The sequence below is a fragment of the Melanerpes formicivorus genome, unplaced genomic scaffold, assembly GCF_026170545.1.
Source record: "Melanerpes formicivorus ecotype bairdi unplaced genomic scaffold, bMelFor1.0.p_v2 SCAF_24, whole genome shotgun sequence".
Taxonomy (NCBI): Eukaryota; Metazoa; Chordata; class Aves; order Piciformes; family Picidae; genus Melanerpes; species Melanerpes formicivorus.
In genome coordinates, this window is record NW_027142376.1 from 3109284 (window position 1) to 3130847 (window position 21564).

Here is a 21564-nt window from a genome sequence, read left to right on the forward strand (position 1 = left end):
GCAGATTATCCTGGCGGCAATAACTGCGCACCTGAAGGATGGCCAAGGGTTCAGGTCCAGCCAGCATGGATTTAGGAAGGGCAGGTCCTGCCTCTCCAATCTGATCTCCTTCTATGATCAGGTGACCCGTCTGGTGGACGTGGGGAGGCCTGTGGATGTGGTCTACTTGGACTTCAGCAAGGCCTCTGACACCGTCCCCCACAGCAAACTCCTGGCCAAGCTGCCAGCTCGTGGCTTGGACCACTGCACTCTGTGCTGGGTTAGGAACTGGCTGGAGGGCCGAGCCCAGAGAGTGGTGGCGAATGGTGCCACCTCCAGTTGGCAGCCAGTCACCAGTGGTGTCCCCCAGGGATCAGTGCTGGGCCCCATCCTCTTTAACATCTTCATTAATGATCTGGATGAGGGGATTGAGTCACTCATCAGCAAGTTTGCAGATGACACAAAGTTAGGGGCAGATGTTAGTCAGTTAGAGGGTAGAAAGGCTCTGCAGAGGGACCTCGACCGACTGGACAGATGGGCAGAGTCCAATGGGATGGCATTCAACAAGTCCAAGTGCCGAGTGCTGCACTTTGGCCATGGCAATCCCATGCAGAGCTATAGGCTGGGGTCAGAGTGGCTGGAGAGCTCCCAAACAGAGAGGGACCTGGGGGTACTGATCGACAGCTGCCAAAACATGAGCCAGCAGTGTGCCCAGGTGGCCAAGAGGGCCAATGGCATCCTGGCCTGCATTAGGAATAGTGTGGCCAGCAGGAGCAGGGAAGTCATTGTGCCCTTGTACTCTGCTTTGGTTAGGCCGCACCTTGAGTACTGTGTCCAGTTCTGGACCCCTCAGTTTAAGAAGGACATCGAGACACTTGAACGTGTCCAGAGAAGGGCAACAAGGCTGGGGAGAGGCCTTGAACACAAGCCCTCTGAGGAGAGGCTGAGGGAGCTGGGATTGTTTAGCCTGGAGAAGAGGAGGCTCAGGGGTGACCTCATTGCCCTCTACAACTACCTGAAAGGTGGTTGTATCCGGGAAGGGGTTGGTCTCTTCTCCCAGGCAACCAGCACCAGAACAAGGGGACACAGTCTCAAGCTGCGCCAGGGGAGGTTTAGACTCGAGGTGAGGAGAAGGTTCTTCACCGAGCGAGTCATTCGTCATTGGAATGGGCTGCCCAGGGAGGTGGTTGAGTCACCGTCCCTGGAGGTGCTCAAGAGGGGATTGGAAGTGGCACATGGTGCCATGGTCTAGTCATGGGGTCTGTGTTGATAGGTTGGATTCAATAATCCTCGAAGTCTCTTCCAACCTTAGTTATACTGTGATACTGTGATAAAAGTGAAAACAGAAGCAGAGAGGAAAATCTGTAAAAAGAACAAACAGAAAAATATTTGGGCTGGAAGAGTGGGTGTGTTTTGATGTGGTGTTTTGGTTTTTTTTTTCCATTTGGACATTATTTAGACAATTAGTAGGAAAATATGAAGCTAACCCATAACCATAAATGAAACAGAGTTTTGGTTATTAAATGATTAACAAGACTGCATTGTCCATGACTCAGTTCTGAACAGTCAATTTATCTGTGTATTTTTCTGTAATGGTGATCGTATTTTCTAGACCATTAAAAGAACTAAGAAGAAAAAGATTATGGGATCACAAGGCGCTATGGCTGTGGGGAGCCTTCTTTCAACCCTCTTCAATCAACAACAGCTTAAACAGTTTAAAGGAAAAGGCAGAGCAAGGTCAAGCAGAGAATTACATTTTCCCAGATACAAATGCTCAGGGAAAAAGAAGAGTTAGAAAAACATGGCCTTTGAGAAGAATAAGATGAAGTGTCACAACTGAGTTGATACCTTTTACAATTAAAGTAACTTTGGTGGCTTTATAACTGCTGAAATATTTATTAATCTGTTACTTCTCTTAAAAAAAATTAAGTAAATAAAAACAACCAAACAACCTACAGTAATTGAAAGGAATAAACTGCTTGACCTACCAGCCTTCAAGTGGCACCCTGCAGCTCAAGAAACTAGCCTAAACAACAGTTTTAGTCCATTAGCACAAAATTCCAAAGGTGTGATTGAATCTACACTCAGACATCTGAGATAGCATCTTGACAGGTGAAGGAGGGATTGTGCTGATTTAACCCATGTAAAAAGAGATTAATTTACTGGAGCTGCAAAAAGCCAGAGAGCCATCTGCTTAGGACATTGGTTTCTTTAACATTTCAGAGTAGCAAAGAATCAAACTATATCATGTAAAAAAGTGCTTCATCCAGTCTTCTCTTGAAGCTCTCCAGGGACAGTGACTTCAACACCTGCCTGGGCAGCACATTCCAATGGCAAATCACACTCTCTGTGAAGAACTTCTTCCTAATATCCAGCCTGAACCTCCCCTGGCACAACTTGAGACTATGTCCTCTCGTTCTGTTGCTCTCATTCTGTTGCTGGCTGCCTGGGAGAAGAGACCAACCCCCACCTGGCTACAACCTCCCTTCAGGTAGTTGTAGACAGCAATAAGGTCTCCCCCAAGCCTCCGTTTCTCCAGGTTAAACAATCCCAGCTCCCTCAGCCTCTCCTCATAAGGCTTGTGCTTGCGACCTCTCACTAGCTTTGTTGCCCTTCTCTGGACATATTCAAGTGTCTCAATGTCCTTCTTAAATTGAGGGGCCCATATATGGACATAGTACTCAAGATGTGGCCTGACCAGTGCTGAGTGCAGGGGAAGAATAACCTCCCTTGTCCTGCTGGCCACACTATATCTGATACAGGCCAGGATGCCATTGGCTCAAAAGGTTCCCTCTCCTGCTTTCAGTTTTCCCACAGGACATGAGAGAGAAACTGGTGTTCAAATCTCAGACTTAAAAGAGTGAAGTTTGGCTGGAGTCATGACATAGAATCACAGAATGACAGGGGTTGGAAAGGACCTCCAGAGATCGTGTAGCCTAACCTCCCTGCCAAAGCAGGATCACTTAGGACAGACCACAGGGGAATGCATTCAGGTGGGTTTTGAAAGTCTTAATTTCATTTGTACCCACAAGAATCATAATGCCTTTCAGTGTCCCAGCCCTATACCACATACCTAACTAGCAGAGTGAAAGATGGAAAAATAGTATTCCAAAACAGAGAGCTAAGTGAAAGCCTCATGCTGAGACAAACAAGCATTCCGACATCGTATATGGAGAGACATGTCCAGGGACAAAGCTACAAAATAAGGGGGACTAAAGTTCCCAGAGCAAAATCCAGAGCAAAGCCCTGAAGCATTATACATGTAGCCTCAGAAACCTCAAGAAATACTAATTAGATGTGTCCTTCTGAATGCACAGTCATTGGTTTTGCAGCAGTCTTAGAATCATCTTAACATTTCCAAGTTAAACACACGAGACTGAGGCCATGCAACAGAGTAATTACCCAAATGACCTGGAATTTGTACAGCCAACCAAAATTATTTCAGAAGTCATTTTTCAGAGTGGAAACAAAAATGCTGCTTTTTTAGAGAGTTTTAAAATAGAGGAACAGCAATCACTTTCCTCTAGAGTGGTACTCTATTCCCACCACTTTAAAGAAAAAAAGGACAGATGGCACGAGCAAAACAAAACAGTAAACTGAATGCTGGTATAACATTACAAAGTTGGTTCAGTTGCCCCACAGAGAAAGACCTGGGGGTGCTGCCTCACAGCTGGGTGGACATGAGCCAGCAATGTGCTCAGGCAGACAAGAAGCATTGTGGACAGGATCAGCAAGATTGCGACCAGCAGGACCAGGGATGCCACTGTCTACCTGGACTCAGCACTGGTGAGGCCACACCTTGTATGCTGGGTTCAGTTTTGGGGACCACTACAAGAAGGGCATTGAGTTGTTGGAGCAGGCCCAGAGAAGGGCAATGAAGCTGGTGGAGGGTATGGAGAGCAGGTCTTGTGAGGAGCATCTTAGGGAAGTGGGGTTTAATCTGGAGAAGAGGAGGCTGAGGGGAGACCTCCTGGCTCTCTATGACTCCCTGAAAGGAGTTTGTAGCAAGGTGGGGGTTAGTCTCTTCTTCCACATATCAAGCAATGAGACCAGAGAAATTGCCTGAAATTGCACAGGGGAAGTTTAGGTTGGAAATTAGAAGAAAATTCTTCACTGAAAGGGTTCTCAAGGACTAGAACAGGCTGCCTAGGGTGGTGGTTGAATCCCCATTCCTGGAGGTGTTTGAAAGAGGCAGGGATATGGTGCTGAGGGGCATGGGTTAGCACCAGACTTGGCAGAATTACATAATGGTCTTTTCCAACCAAAATGATTTTACAACTGTGATTCTAAGACTGCTGCAAAACCAAATCTATTACAATAGCTTAATCTACACAATGTCAATGTTTATGAGGGCTTCCTGTGATCAGAAGAGACATCACTACAGTCCAGCCAAGTACAAACCCTGATACTGTTCAAGCGGGCAACATTTTCTACCAACATGCAGAGAAGTTTGGTTCATCTGGTCTCCTTAATAAGCATGCACATACATCAGCAGGGTAGCATCTCACTTCGGGTATGTACAGCCAGAATACCAGAATACAAAGACCCCTGACACTGCATTGGCAGGGCTGCAGCAGTTCCACAAATAGGTCACAAGAGTTGACACAGGGTATCAAAGTTAAGGGACATCTTCAGAGCAGACTGATCAACCAGTCCCTTCATGGGACAGCCCACATGGAGCTTTGTCTCCCAGGACACAATTAAATTGCTTCAGTTCAGAGTAACCTCATTGCTTTTTATCTGAACAAACTTGCCTGGAAGACTTGTCCACATATTCATAGCTCTCTGCATGAAATACTACTTCCTGCCATCTGTTCTGAATTTGTGGATCCTTAATTTCCAGTAATTCATCCCTGTAGACATGCACCCTCCCTGCCCTTCAGGGCTGAACTGCAAACAGTAACCTGACAGAGATGGATGTATCTCTTAAGGTTTCATATCCAAACATCCACTATGTTCACTTTTCTTTTGTTTGTTTTTCTTTCCACAGACAATTCCAAGACAGTGCTTGGGCTTCTAGCTTTTTTTCTTTTTTCTGGTGTTGTTTTTTTTTTTTGTATTCTTTTACAACCCATCCAATTTTTACCATTCAAACTATCCAGTGGATTTATGCTACATAACTTAAAATGTTACAATGTTTCTGCAGTTGCCATAATTGGTGTAAGATAGTATCAGCTTCTTTTCAGTTTTGAACTTCATATTGTCTTCCAGCTGTACCCTAGGTTTTGAAATACTCCTAGAAAGCTTGCCTTCAAGTGTTATTTTGTTCTCACCAATATATCAGGGTCAACTGGAAAAACCCTCACAGCACCAAGGTCTCTTCCAACCTTAGTTATACTGTGATACTACTGTGATACTGTAACTCAGGGTTCATCCTACAAGGCAGCAGCTGACATACACAATTCCAAAACATTTTTCTTCCTTCATTTGTGGATTCTGCTCAAACTCTTCGAGTCTGCTTTATTTTTGGGTCTGCAAAACACTTTATTTTCAGGGAACATAGGGAATTTTTGGCTGCCATTTGCAAGCATAACAGTGGTGCCTGTCTTGATAAACTCTTGAAAACCTGCATTGCAGTGTTGCCCGTGTAAGGCCTGAGTTGCTGGGTTTACCTGAACACATTTATGACACCACCTTTTTGCGCTGTTGTGAGGCCTTATTGCCAGACTTGCACAGACTCTGCCCCCACCCTCTTTCCCCCCACCCTTTAGCTATTGATCAGTACTAAGAAGATCCCATCTCAGTCTTTTCTTCTCCAGGCTAAACAGCCCCAGGTATCTCAGCCTTTCCTCCTCACAAAGATACTCCAGACCCCTCAGCATCTTCATAGCCTCCTCTGGACTCTCTCCAGTAGTGAACACACACAGCTACATTCAGCCTTTAGTCAGCACACCACACAAGACAGTGATTTTCAAATGCACCAGTTGCATGTGCACTCAAAGCGGGACACGCTCAGCCAACTGACACTTCCATTTACTAAAATTTCCCCAATTGGCATAACAAATTTTCAAGTCCTTCACTAAGTAGAAGCTCTTCTCTTGAATTTAGTTTCATTTCTTGTAAGCACTGAAGCAAACAAATCCTTGCACAAGGCCAAACATCAAGTCAACAACACGAGTAGTAGGATTAGAAGCTCTGTGCTGGAGTCAGACTCCAAAAAATGCTGTCTTCATCTATTGCAAGTACTAAACAAAAAAGTGTTAAATAAAAGCCAAAAATATTATCCCATGAGGGTGGTTCTGGGAAAATAAAGACTTCCAAGACTGCTAGATTTAGGCTGCAACACTCTGTAAATGTCTTCAATTACATAAATCCAGGGATGGGGCCATTTTAAGTCCTCTGAGGCCACGGAAGTATTGAGCACACCTTGTGTGAAAGGTATTCAGAGATTTAGAAACAAACAAAAATCCAGTCATGAAACTGAACTGAAAAGAAATCAACAATATGCTTTTATTTTTCATAAGCCAATGCCAAAAGTTTGCCTTTAAATCCTTACTGTTGTTTTATACATACATATATATATATATATATACACACACCACAAGGGAGGTAAGGCACTGAAACAGGTTGCCCAGAGAAGCTGTGGAGGCTCCAAGCCTGGAAGTGTTCAAAGCCAGGCTGGATTAGACCTTGAGGAACCTGGTCTAGTAGAAGGTGTCCCTGCCCATAGCAGAAGGTTTGGAACTAATTTTAAGATCTCTTCCAACCCAAACCATTTTAGGATAAACATACACACACACATAAGTAACTGTATATACATATAGGCATGTATACACATATACACACTTCATTCACTCAGATGCACTTTTTCTTGCCCGGCAGAAGTGAGTGGTTTGTATTTCACCCATTTAACTTGTTGTTTTGAACATGTCCTCCTGTGGGAGGAATGAGAAACTCAACCACTGGGGCATATGTTTTGACTGCACAGGGATCTGGTTTTTATTAATGGCCAGAACAATACCTCAGGAAAAAAAAAAAAAAAAATAATCCAACCCTCCTCAAAAAATATCTTTTTTCCCCATAGACAGGCATCTGATATAATCATCATCTTATTCCTCATTAATTGATACAACTTTTGTAGTCTCAGCTTCAAATATATGCAGTTCAACAGCAAGAAGGGAGGCAAATAAATGTGTTTACCTTTTCTTCACACTTCCTGTGGCAGGCATACTTGCAAACTGAAACAGAAGCAAAGAAAATACATCAATACATTTCTTGAACTCAGATTTCCTTGAGATCTCTGGCCAAACTCAAATCTGCATGTGTAAAAGTATTTACATACATCAAAACAAACAAAAAATATTTCATTTTCACTCATTCCTGAAAGATCAGTTAATTACAGCACTGTTATTAGATTAGTACACTCCATCAGCTTATAACTTAATGTCTGCTGATTATTTTGACATCTATTCTGACAGGTTCACATGCTGCAGAATCATAGAATCCACAAGGTTGGAAAAGACCTCAAAAATCATCAAGTTCAGCCTGTCACCCAACACCTCATGACTACAAACCATGGCACCAAGTGCCACATCCAATCCCTTTTTGAACACCTCCAGGGATGGTGACTCCACCATCTCCCTGGGCAGCACATTCCAACGGCTAACAACTCTCTCTGTGAAGATCTTTCTTCTCACCTCGAGCCTAAACTTCCCCTGGTGCAGCTTGAGACTGTATCCTCTTGTTCTGGTGCTGATTGCCTGGGAGAAAAGACCAAGCCCCTCCTGGCTATAACCTCCCTTCAGGTAGTTGTAGACAGCAATAAGGTCGTCTCTGAGCCTCTTCCAGGCTAAACAATCCCAGCTCCTTCAGCCTCTCCTCACAGGGCTTGTGCTCGAGGCTTCTCCCCAGCCTCGCCGCCCTTCTCTGGACACGTTCAAGAGTCTCAATGTCCTTCTTAAATTCAGGGGCCCAGAACTGAACACAGTACTCAAGGTGTGACCTAAGCAGTGCTGAGTACAGGGGCACAGTGACTTCTCTGCTCCTGCTAGCTACACTATTTCTGATGCAGGCCAGGATGTCATTGGTCTTCTTGGCCACCTGGGCACACTGCTGACTCATGTTCAGCTGGCTGTTATTCAGTAGAAGTTTTACTAAGTAACAGAGACAGCAGGGTAGTTAACTTGCTCCAAATACAACCTGTGAATCTTAGTCATACCAGCAGTTCCATAGACCTTTTTCAAGAAAAGAAGGTTGACTTCAAGCTGACAAGCAACCATGACTGCTCAAATTCTAGTTTCTGACTGTGAAATACAGTTTAGGCAGTGCTGCAAACATTACTTACAAGAGGTAAGCACCTGGTTTCTACTGAACTGCTGCTGACTTCAGAGCAGGAATGGATGAATCATTCAGGAAAAGTTCAGATTCAGAAAACAGTACTTAAAAAGTAGACAGCTGAGCAGTGATGTAACTATGATGCAACAGCACAATATCTAGCATAATAGTTTCCCTTCTTTCCTCTAAAATTTGCTTTATTTCCATTCAGTCCATCCTTTGGGCTAAAGCATATTTTAAACTCTGTAAAAATTTACTACTTCCATCTCCCTGATCAGTAAGACACGTAACGCCACAGAGGTTTAGCTGGGAGATTAACTAGGGCCTAACCTTAGACCACTGGAGCTAGAAGCTGTGTTCAATGCCTCTACAAAGAGAAAAATATTCTACAGCCTGACCCAATGCGAAAGATACACCTACTGAGATGTGAAGTCAGCAAACCTGTCCATGCCCAATTCAGATTCAAGTGCATCAACTGCTGAATGAAAAACCCTCATGCTCCAGTCATTTTTCAGGGCACATAACAGGGCTTGTTGAGCCATTTTTTTCTGCAGCCTGTAGGTGCTATCTTCACTTATTTACCCCAGGTACAAGTTAGGAATGAGTTGTTTGTCCATAGGATCTTCACAGGATCCAGATTCTTCATTCTACAGATTACTTAATAGTTCACATAAATACATTGCTCTGCAAGTACTGATAAGGATCAATGACCACATATCACTTAAAAGTGCTATCAACCTGAATGCAAATGGAAGATGGCTCTTAATCTATGTGACTTGCATGAGAGTATGGAGGATACCTAAACTCATTAAGTGAAACTGCATAATTCATTCTAGCTGTATTTTAAAACATCATTATTAGCTTTGACTTTGCAAAAGGCTAACAAAGGATCCAAAAATATGTGAGCTCGCTGTTTCTTCTATAACCTACTTTGAGAGGTCCTGCAAAATGCCGAAAGAAAAAAAATCAACACAAAACCAAACAGAATAGAAGAGTAAACCTGCTGTCCTGAAGTCCTGATTTTGCAGAGAGGATTCTAACATAAACATTCCACCTGAATACAATGAAAAACTCCTGGGAGGGTGCTGGAGCCCTAGAGAAGGCTCCCCAGAGAGGTTATGGAGTCTCCTTGTCTGGAGAGATTGCAAAGCCCCCTGGACATTGTGCCAACCTGCGGTGGGCACCTCTGCTTTATCAGGAGGGTTAGACTGGATAATCTCCAGAGGTCCCTTCCAACCCCGACGAGGATGGGATTCTGTAATTGTGTGATCTTCTTTATCATAGTATCAGTCAGGGTTGGAAGGGACCACAAGGATCATCTAGCTCCAACCCCCCTGCCATGGGCAGGGACATCCCACACTAGATCACGCTGACCAGAGCCTCGTCCATCCCGGTCTTAAACACCTCCAGGGTCAGGGTCTGGGCCTCAATCACCTCCCTGGACTACACATTCCAGGGTTTCACCACTCTCATGATGAAGAACTTCCTCCTCACATACAGCCTGCAACTCCCCACCTCCAGCTTCATTCATTCCCCCCAGTCCTATCACTACCTGACATCCTGAGAAGTCCTTCCCCAGCCTTCCTGTAGGCCCCCTTCAGATACTGGAAGGCCACAATTAGGTCACCCTGGAGCCTTCTCTTCTCCAGACTGAACAGCCCCAACTCCTTCAGTCTGTCCTCATAGGAGAGGTGCTCCAGCCCTCTGATCATCCCTGTGGCCCTTCTCTGGACACGTTCCAGCACATCCATATCCCTCTTGTAATAGGGGCTCCAGAACTCCCTTGAGCTGCTGGCCACACTTCTGATGGCAGCCCAGCATCTGATTGGCTTGGCAGGCTGCAAGTGCACACTGAGAGCTCATGTTGAGCTTCTTGTCCACCAGCACCCCCAAGTCTCTCTCCTCAGGGCTGCTTTCCAGCCAGTCACTGCCCAGCCTGGATTTGTGCCTGGGATTGCCTCGACCCAGATGCAGGACCCTGCACTTGCTCTTATTGAACTTCATGAGGTTGGCTTGTGCCCACCTCTCCAGCCTGTCAAGGTCCCTCTGGATGGCCTCCCTTCCCTCCAGCGTGTCTGCTGCACCACACAGCTTGGTGTCATCAGCAAACTTGCTGAGGGTGCACTCAATGCCACTGTCCATGTCACCCACAAAGATGTTGAACAAGACAGGTCCCAGGACTGATCCCTGAGGGACTCCGCTTGTCACTGGCCTCCACTGGGACATGGAGCCATTGACAGCCACTCTTTGGGTGCGGCCATCAAGCCAGTTCCTTATCCATCTAGTGGTCCACCCATCAAACCCATGTGTCACCAGTTTGGAGACCAGGATGTGGTGCGGGACAGTGTCGAAGGCCTTGCTCAGGTCCAGGTAAACGACATCAGTTGCTCGCCCCTCAGCTATTAATTTTGTCACCTGCTCATAGAAGGCCACCAGGTTGGTCAGGCAGGATTTGCCCTTGGCAAAGCCATGCTGACTGTTCCCAAGCACCTCTTCACTATTCTTCTGAGCGAGTAGTGCCTCCAGGAGGATCTGCTTCATGATCTTTCTGGGCACAGAGGTGAGACTGACTGGCCTGGAGTTCCCTGGTTCCTCCTTCTTACCCTTTTTGAAGATGGGGGCAATGTTTCCCCTTTTCCAGTCTGTGGGGACTTCCCCAGACTGCCATGACTTTTGAAATATAATAGAGAGGGATTTAGCAACCTCCTCTGCCAGTTCTCTCAGTACCCGTGGGTGTATCCCGTCGGGTCCCATGGACTTGAACACTTTCAGGTTCTTCAGGTGATCACAAATCTGATCTGCACTTACAATGGGCAGTTCCTCCTCCCCGTCCGTGGCATTGTCTTCCATAACATCAGGAGTGTGGCTAGAGGCCCTTGCAGTGAAGACTGAGGTAAAGAAGTTATTGAGTACCTCAGCCTTTTCCTCATCACTTGTGACCATTTCACCAGTTTCCTTTCTGAGGGGGCCCACACCTTCCCTAGTCTTCTTCTTCCCATTAATATGTAGAAATGTAGAAGTTCTTAGTGTTCCCTTTAATCTGCCTGGCTAGCTTCAATTCAAACTCTGCTTCGGCTTTCCTAACCAGGTCTCTTGCTGCTCAGGCAGCTTCCTTATATACCCCCTGTTCTACCTGTCCTTCTCTCCACTTCTTGTAGAATTTCTTTTTAAGTAATAGTGTGTCCAGTAGCTCCTTACTCATCCAGGCAGGCCTCCTAGCATTCTTACCTGCTTTTCCCTTTGTTGGTATACATAGTTCCTGGACACAGAGGAAGTGATCCTTGAATACTGACCAGCTGTCCTGGGTCCCTCTTCCCTCCAGGGCTTTGTCCCATGACACTTTGGCTAGCAGATCCCTGAAGTGATCAAAGTCTGCACACCTAAAATCTAGGGTCGTAACCTTAGAATACTTCCTCCTGATTGCCCTGAGGATATTAAATTCAACTGCTTCATGGTCACTGCAGCCAAGGCTGTCTCTGAGCCTCACATTGCTTACCAGCCCTTCCCTGTTGGTGAGAGCAAGGTCCAGCATAGCACCTTTTCTTGTTGGTTCCTCTACCATTTGGAGGAAGAAGTTGTCTTCTATGCAGTCCAGGAACATCCTGGATTGCTGGTGCCTTGCTGTGTTGTCCCTCCAGCAGATGTCCGGGTGGTTGAAATCACCCATGAGGACCAGGGCTTGTGACCTGGAAGCCGCTTCTATTTGCCTGTGGAGGGCCTCATGTGCTTGGTTCTGCTGGTCAGGTGGCCTAATGCTTAAGCCCAGACTTCAGGGGGGGAAGGCAGGGGGAGAAGATGAAATACAAAACAAAAATAAGATGTCATTCATTCCATGACAATTTCCAAGGTTTTGCTCATAGGTCATATAAAACCAAATCATTAATGTCAGCAGCAATACAAAAAAAAATCTTTAATAAAGATTTAGGAAACAGTAAGTGCAGCCACTGAGATTTTCATAAACATTGAAAGGGGAAAAGTCACAATTTGCTGCTCTTCTATAACACACAGTGCGGCCTTTACTGGAAATAAACAACTGAAGCCAGATGTGACCTTAGCCCCTACAGCAGTAAGACTGAGTCTTGCAGAAGTGTCCCATTCAAACTTGTACGTAACACAGAAATATGGCATATGAGCTCCTTACATAACAAAGGAGACATGAGAAGCAAAGCAGTACTACACTTAAGAGAGTCAAAGGAAACAGACTAAAGCCTCCAGAGGTAATTAGCCAGATACACATCAGGCAAAGTTCTCTGCCTGAAACAAAGCCTGTGTTTTTTCAGGTATTTAAATTTACAGCACCCTGGGGATAGAGACCTGATCCATTCATACAGACAGCTTCACACTTTCTCAGCATCCAGAAATACCCTATCCATATCAAAATCCAGCACTTTTGTGGATTAGACATAGTTAAGTCATTACCTACTCTCCCTAATAAAGCTGGAGAGCAGTATGCACTCTGAAATAGATCACTGACTGTCCAGATGCTGGCAGCTAACAAAGCACTCCCTTGTGCTCAGAAGCAGAAAGGACATTCTCTGCTTTCCCTCTTGGGTGAACGTCAAGCTGCTCACTGCATATGCTGATCATAAAGGCACCAGCTACATCCCAACCACAGAAACAGATCCCCAGGCCTAACACAACCAAACATTTACATCCTTTTCTTGACAGGTCTGAATTTCACTAGGATACAAATGTCTACCCAGAACAACAAAACTGATACAACTGAGCCCAGTTGGATAGCATTTACCAGGTGCTCAAGTGGTCAAAGAGGAATTTGCACACATCCCACCAACATACAAGCATCACACATTTTCATTCACTGGTAGGGTAATATTTAGTGTGTGTATATATATATATATTTTATATATATATAAAGATTTCTATGTGTAGATGTTTAAACATTTAAACATTTATGAATGTATTTACATGCATGAACTACATACATGTATATGTACACACAAGCACAAATGTATTCCAAAACCCACAACTCTTGTTTGTAGTAAACATAGAATCACCTACTAAAACCAAGTGGAGAGAACAAAAAAATCCAAACAACAAAAAAAGATTAAAAAGACGAATGCTGTTGGTTTAGAATGTTGCTTTGGAATTAACAATGGACTGGAAGAAAGTATACCTTGCATCATCACCCTGCATCCGTCTCTAGATAACAATTGCTACTGGTGATTTTGTTGCTACAGTGGTAGAGCCACAGGAATCAAAGAATCATAGAATTGTCAGGGTTGGAAGGGACCTCAAGGATCATCTAGTTCCAACCCCCTGCTGTGGGCAGGGCCACCTCACACTAGATCAGGTTGCTCAGAGCCACATCCAGCCTGGCCTTAAAAACCTCCAGGGATGAGGCCTCTACCACCTCCTTGGGCAACCTGTTCCAGTGTCTCACCACCCTCATGGTGAATAACTTCTTGCTAACATCCAATCTGAATCTACCCATTTCCAGTTTTTTCCATTCCCCCTAGTCCTATCATTATCTGACACCCTAAAAAGTCCCTCAGCAACCTACTTGTCACCCACTTAAGATACTGGAAGGCCACAGTTAGGTCTTCTCAGAGTCTTCTTTTCTCCAGACTGAACAGCCCCAATTCCCTCAGTCTCTTCTCATGGGAGAGGTGTTCCAGCCCTCTGATCATCCTCATGAACTCCAAGGGTGTTTTTGAAGTACAGAGAGAGTAAAGTCAACATGCTTTTAGATTCATTTGTCCCTTATATTTTCCTGTCACTATTTCCCACACCTTTCATCCCTTCTCCAGGGAGGGGAAAGAAAATAAAACAAGTAAAATTTTAAAACATGTACGCACAGAAGCATGCAGGCACATACAGCAAGACTGAATGGAACAAGGACAGTGCTCCAGCAGCTATAAGTCTCCAGGTACGTGAGTACAGAAGATCTAGTGGAGAGAAGTACCACTGCCTCGTCAGGCACAGGAATGGGACAAATCTCTGTGACCAACTCTCTGTGCATCTCTCACAGTAGGCAGAGGACAGACTACTCATATGGTTGTTCCTGCTGTGCCTATGGGGGTTTTATCCTCTTCTCTTTTTTGGGGGGGGAGATGTTGTTTTTCAAATTGAAGGACTTGCAGGTATGGTGTCCCACCACCCCAGCATGCTCCTCAGCCCCAGGTAATTGGGAATATGGGAAACCAGAGCAATCCCCATTACTGCAGCACTTCTTCCCCACCTGCACAACACACCCGGCAGTAGCAGCACTGCAGGGGCTGCAAGGGCTTGGCAGCAGGTAGCAGGGCAGCTACTGGCACCCTGTCCTCCTGTGCAAAACCCTCAAACCCTCCTGTAGTTCTCCTCCACCACTTGCCTCTCTGCCTGCCTGCCTCCTCCTCTTCCCCCTAATGGCATGCAGCTGCAGGCACAGAAAGAAAGGTGAGCAGTATCCCACCCAAGCCACCCATGAGAGACCACTCCCAGCCAGGCACTTGAGGCTCCCTGGGTGCTGCAGAGCACCCTCCCACCGCATGATGTTCCAGGGCTTTACAAACCTCACCGTGCAGCGAGGAGGACCAGCACTATCTGCCAACCCATGTGAAGTTGCCCACACATAGAGATAACCACACAGACCTTCCAGACACATCCTTTCCCAAGGCAGTTCCTGCAGCTTTCTCCACTATAGCTGCTAACATCACGAACAGTGAACCACACCTTCACCAACACAAGCAAATTATCCACTTGCCCACCGAGAAAAATCAGTTTGCCTGATACTCTCTCACTATTCATCTTGCCACAGCTAATGCTGCTACCTCACACACCTACCCTGCCTAGATAGCTACACCCCTCAGCCTAAGCATTTACAGCACTTGCAAAGTGCTGCCTTGATCATTAGACTGCCAGAGCGACTTCCTCCTGTTTCATTATGCCAGCTGTTTTTATCAAAATCCTTGAGCAGTAGAGAGATTAATTTTCTGAGCATTTCTAAGGCCACAAAAGCAGTATTACACCACAGCCCTGCAATCTTTCTCAGTGCAATGAACATTCAACACACAAGTATGCAGCACAGTCACAGCACAGCAAGCATTAAGGAAAATACATGCAACTTACAGTTAAAAGGTCTCAACAAGCAGCTTCTATGCAATGCTGGCATTCTTCAAAGTTTATAAGCCAAGCTAGCACTCAAGCTCTTCTCAGGACTACAGCCCAAATGTGTTAGAACTTAAAAACGTGGCTGAATCCGTCCAGAGAACTTAATCAATGTCACACTCAGCAAGGCTACTTCAGTTCTTCAACTGAACAGCTGAATGTCTGTATCCCACACATCAGTTCTCCTCAAATACCAGACTTTCCAAATTTGTATTTAAGGATTCTGGCATCAGTTCCAAGAACAACTGTCCCAAGCTGGCTGGCAATGAAATGGGAGGCCAAACCATATTCAGTCAGTTTACTGCACTTCAAAACAGTTCCTAAACAATAGCTCTGAGAATACATTTCTTTAAAAAGGGAAGAAACAAACAAAACAAACACCACTACCAAAAAAAAAAAAAAAAAATCAACCCACCCAAAACCAAAGACAACAAAAATTTCTTTGCACCAAACTGAAGATGCATTTACACAGGAAGTTAACACTGTTGCTGCCACAGTAGAGACGAGGATTTTTCAGACTTCAGCTCCAAAATTTCTATGAAACAGAAATTGTACTTCTCACATTCATGCATGGATGATATTCTCTACAACCCAGTAGCAAGGTGCTTACAAAAAAAGAGAGTAATTCTGTAAACTAAGCACAGAATGATTTCTGGTGTCTCAGGACAAAGGGCTGAAGTCTTTCTCTGTGTGGCAAGGGCTGCTCCCCCCACCACATTCTGGCATTGATGGGACACAGGGTAGGGAAACGTACTCTATCCATCCCACACAAACATTCTGCCACTCCATCCATGCTGTTGCTAATGAGCTGTGAGTAGTTTCTATGGACAGCCTCACACTTAACCACAGTTTTTATCATCTGATTCTCCATGGATGGTTCATATGTGTTTGTTTTTAAACTCTATGCATGGCAAGGGTACAAAAAATGGTAATTCAGAAATCCTCTTGGGGCAGAAACTTGCAGCTAAGTATAGGTAATTTGGTTTAATACCTTACTAATTCCTAAGAAAGATCCCTTACCACAAAAGCATCAACTATATAGCTCTTGATAGTAATTTTTAACTTCCTAGTAACAAATAATAAATTATGACTGAATCACAAATGTAGTTGCTGTGTAGAGAAAAACTAGGTTCAGTTCTGGAGCCTTCACTCCAAGGCCACTGAGGTACTGAAGCACATCCAGAAAAGGGCAACAAAGCTATTGAAGGGTTTGGAGAACAGGCCTGGTGAGGAGTGGCTCAGGGAACTGGGATTTTTCAGTCTAGAGAAGAGGAAGCTGAGGGAAGACCTTCTCACTCTTTACAACTACTGAAAAGAAGGCTGTAGTGATGGGAGGGTCAGACTCCTCTCCATCAAGAGGAAATGGCATCATGATGCATCCACAGTTTAGGTTGGATAGTAGAGAAAATTTCTTTCCTGCATGAGTGGTCAGACATTGAACAGGCTGCCTAGGGTAGTGGTGGAGTCACCATTCCTGGAGGTGTTCAAGAAGCATGTGGACACAGCACTTGGGCACATAGTTTAATGACCATGGTGGTATTAGGTCGATGGCTGCACTTGATGATCTTAGAGGGCTTTCCAACCAAAACAATGCTATGATCTAATGCTATGATCCTATGAAAGATGCATTCTCCCCCTCAGCATCTCTGACTCCCCAAAACAAGAATAGAAAAGCCCTGGATAATCCACAAGAAAATGTAACCTAAAGCAAGTCTATAAAAAGATGTGTGTAATGAAGACTTGAATAGGTTTTTTTTGGTTCCTAATTTGTCTTCTCTCTTAATAGCATGGAAAGATGCATGCCACAGCAGCGGTAAAACCCAGCCATTTTAGGAACCACAGTGGCGATACCACTGCTGAGCAAGACCTCCCTCCTGCAGGAGATGTTTTGAACAGATTCCCAGGTCATTGGCACTGAAAAAAAGATGGCTTTATTTCTTCAGAAACCAAATCGAGACATTTGAACAAATGCAGGGCAATGCCACCACGGCAGGAGCTTCTCCAGGCAGAGCTTGGTACAGAAAGACAACCAGCACCAAAATCACTGCACTACTCTCTGGCCATATGGATTCTGACAAGGGTTTAATAACGCTGTGACCAAATTATTAAAACAAAATTCTCACCAACACACATGCACTTTTCTGATGACCTCTTCCTACCATTTCTGCAACAATTCAGCTCAAGATAAAGATCTAAAATGAAATCAGCATGAAAGAGAGGCACACAGAAAGCATAAACTGCATCATAACAAGTGATAGGATGAAAGGAAATGGCCTCAGGATGCACCACAGGAGGTTTATTTTGGACATTAGGAGAAACTTCTTCACTGAAAGGGTTTTCAGCCACTGGAACAAGATAACTCAGACAGTTGGTTGACACCCTGCCCCTGGAGTGGTTTCAAACACACTGAGACATGGTGCTGAGGGACATGGTTTAGCTACCAATCTTGGCAGACCAAGAGAATGGTTAGACTTAATGATTGTAAAGATCTTTTCCAACCAAAACAACTCCATGATTCTGTGATTAAAAATAAGATAGCAGTTTTGCTGGGGTAAAGATATCTTTGCATGAGGGAAGAGTCCTATAGCTGGAATTAATGGGCTTTAGCTGCAAAAGTAAACACTTCTATTTTTAGGAAATTATCACAGTCACATGCCAAAGATGTCACAAGTCTAACAACCACACCACAGCAACAACATCTGCTGGTGCATTTCCTGTGCCTCAAACATCTTCTTAGAATTTCCTTTGGTCTTTTGTTTGGGTTTTTTTTTTCATATTCAGCCAACCATTGTCTCTACCTCTGAATATTACTTCCAGCATTTCATGACATGTCTGCAGACATTGTTTTTGAAGATGCAGCCTAGAAGACAGTTATGGGAAATTTGAGCAAAGCTTCAGCGTTCTTTACTTGGGGTGGCTATAGAGTAAAGAGTGCTGTGAATGAGCTTTCCTGCAGATGAAATATTCCAACTGCTGTTGCTGACAACAGCAGCGGAAAAATCTTTATTAAGAAAACAGTATTTTGGCACTACTGCTGCAATCATGGGTCCGTTACTTTCCTTCACTCCCACCCTCTTCCTGCCTTGTAGGAAGAATCTTGACCACTAGGGTTTTTTTTTTAGTTTAATTTGTGGGTTGGGCTTTTGCTTGTTTATTTGTTTGGGGTTTTTTTCTCTGTGGAATTTCTAGTTTATCATTTTAACTGCACCCTAAAAACTCCTGCATGCGTTTGTTTGTTAACTCTGAAAACTCCTGGGTTTATGTGGTTGGGTTGTGTTCCATTTCCCATAGATGTTATTACAAAACCAGAACACGAAGCACTCTGAAAATGCTTTTACATTTTTAGAAACAGAGTACTCCTGCAGTAAATATTCTTGGTCTTTTTAAGCTACCACCTAGTGGTTTGAACTTTAAAATAAATTTTATAACCACAGAAGAAATTCTGCCACGACTGAGCCCATTCCTCATGAAGTAAACAAACAGGGAACTCAGGTTTTCACTACAGACAACTTTCTGAAGTATCATCTCTTATCTGTGATGCAGTTTGGCTGCTGTGAACATTCACTGTTCCACTAGAGGCTTTTTCCTAGCGTATGTTTTATTTTTAGATTACTAGGAACTTACCTTAGTGATTTCTGCCAAAATTCCTTCCCCTCCCACTATTCCCACTGAGGTAACAGCATGCCATCAAAGGATGTCAATGTCACAGCTTTTCTCAGCTCCAGAGAGGGCTGTGTGCAGTCAGGATGCTTGTTTACCACTTGTGTAATGCTTACTAATTACAGTGGCTTCTTCTATATGTTTGCATGCTCCAGTGAGCCTTTATTCATCCTTCCCATTCAGGTCTTTGCTGTTGTTATGTACATAGTTTCCACATTTTGTTCTCTAAGCTCTGCACTGAAATATGAATGCCTAGTTTGTACAGCTGTGTTAATTAGAAGTTGTGAATGTTGCTAGCTACAGCATGCACCGTTTGTCTGGAGAAAAGCAGATGATCTTCCCAGGATTCTGGTGTCACGGATGGGCTCCAGTCCATGCTTCTCCTTCCAACCTCCTCCTCCCTGGAACAGTACATTCTGTGTTGCTCATGTCCAGGTTACCATCCCACCCATTTCTGAGGGGTTCTTAAAAAGACTTCTCTGCTGCCACTAGATCCATTTATGTCATTTCCATTAGATATCCTCCCAGATGCCTTTCACAAGCAAGCAAAAGCCTGGGACCCTAAGACTAACTGTGCTTGAGCGTTCCATAATCCCTCTTCCGTGGAGCTCAAAGCAGCTACAAACTATTAATCTGCTCTAAGGACAACAACAGACCATGCATCTTGGTCCTGCAGCCTGCATATCCTGGTTTACATGTAGTTCTGTTTCTGTCATATAGTCATAACTGAAAAAGAAATTCTAGGTCTTATTTCCTCCCAAGTCCATTTATCTTATACATTTGGAGGTAATTACCAGTGCATTGCTTAGGAAAATTGTTTGCTTGCTCATTTTTTGCTGTTTCTTGATGTGTCCAAGCCCTACATACAGGAGATCTGCCATTATAAAATTTAAAAGTATTAAAGCCATTTTAGAACAGCCCCATTGAAGCCAACACCACTTGTGGGTCAGTGCTCAGGGAAACACATAAAAGTACATATAAACATCGTGCACAGATCAAGAGGAAGATGACAAAAACCCCTTTTAATTTGATGACAGCCTGTTCATGCTGTCAGAGATCTTTTACATTATATTAACATAGTGATACAGCTTCCCCAATTGCCATAATTTCTGGCTAATTTACTCATGTCTATTGCAATAATTTTCCATAAGATTCTTACATTCTGATTATGTTGAAATTATACTTTTTACAGTCCTTAAATATAATGTGTAAGATCAACAGCTGTATAGATCTCATAATACACTCAGGAACACAGGATCTTATTTCACAAAGATCACTCCATGGAAACTAGGGTGAAACAAACAGTCCTACCCCCACAAATACATGCTACATGCTTCACCATTTAGCATCAACTGCAATGCCAGTGGCCCAAACAGGAGACAGATTCCTTTGGCATTTGACTTCCTGGTTTGTCTGGCTGAGCTGTAGCTACAGACATGCTTAGCACATGAATTATTACTGAATTTAGCACTTACTGACAGATAGAGTATATAAAAATAAGCACATGGCTGGGCCCAAATAGTGGTAGTCAGTGGAGCTAAATTCAGATGGTGGCCAGTCACTAGTGGTGTTCCTCAGGGCCAAGTATTTGGGCCAATTCTCTTTATCAGTCTGGATGAGGGGATTAAGTCTACCCTCATTAAGCCCAGTGGTGACAATAAGCAAGAAGGGAGTGTTGATCTGCTTGAGGTTGGGAAGGATCTGCAGAGGAATCTGGACAGGCTAGATCAACTCAACCCATGATGCTTGCACGCAATACCACAACAAGCATTTCTCTGCTCACGTTAGAGCTAACAGTGCACGGCAATGTAATTTAACACCTCTTTGGTTCAGTTACACATGGTTCAAAGTATCAGGAAAAAATCAAAATTCACACAATTATCAAGACAAAAAGCTTTATGGAAAATAAAAATTCCAAGGAAAAAAAAAATTCTACAAGCACTGCAACAGGGATTGCTCCAACTCTATTCATGGAATAATGAAATGGTTTGAAGGGACCTTAAAGATCATCTAGTTCCAAAACCTCCTGCCATGAGCAGGGACACCTCCTACTAGATCAGGTTGCTCAAGGCCCCACCAAACCTGGCTGGGAATGTTTCTAAAGGTTGGAGCCTTCACAACAACTCTGGGAAACCTGTTCCAGTGCCTTTCCACTCTCATAGGGGAGAATTTTTATGTAAGTCAAGATTCTTCCACTTTGAAGCCATTACCCCCCCATCCTGTCCCTTCATGTCTTTGCAAATAGTCCCTCTCCAGCTCTCCTGTAGGCCCTTTCAGGTAATGGAAGGCTGCTCTAAGCCCTCTCTTCTCCAGACTAAACAGTCCCAAATCTCCCAGCCTGCCTTCATGAGAACGTTGCTCAAGCTCTCTGAACACCTTCAGGCCCTTCTCTGGACCCTCTCCAACAGTTCTGTGTCCTTCTTGTGTTGGGGCTCCATAGCTGGACACAGTACTCCAGGTAGGGTCTCACCACAGCAGAGTAAAAGGGGAGAATCCCCTTCCTCGACTTGCTGACCACACTTACTCTCAAACCCAACACAA

The 21564-nt window shown here is 44.3% G+C and overlaps 1 protein-coding gene across 9 annotated transcripts in view; it reads right to left on the minus strand.

Annotated features, from left to right (window-relative positions):
- Positions 1–21564, minus strand: part of TNS3 (tensin 3) — a 247229-nt gene that overhangs the window by 147612 nt on the left and 78053 nt on the right. For 8 of the 9 annotated variants that reach the window (XM_068152603.1, XM_068152599.1, XM_068152601.1 and 5 more), the window contains one exon: positions 7120–7157. Coding sequence is in view for 4 of the 9 variants with exons in the window: in XM_068152599.1 (XP_068008700.1) it covers positions 7120–7157 (38 nt within the window). In the remaining 5 variants the exon portion in view is untranslated. Of the gene's footprint in view, positions 1–7119; positions 7158–15324; positions 15364–21564 lie in introns of those variants that run through there. The other variant, XM_068152602.1, reaches the window with a different exon arrangement.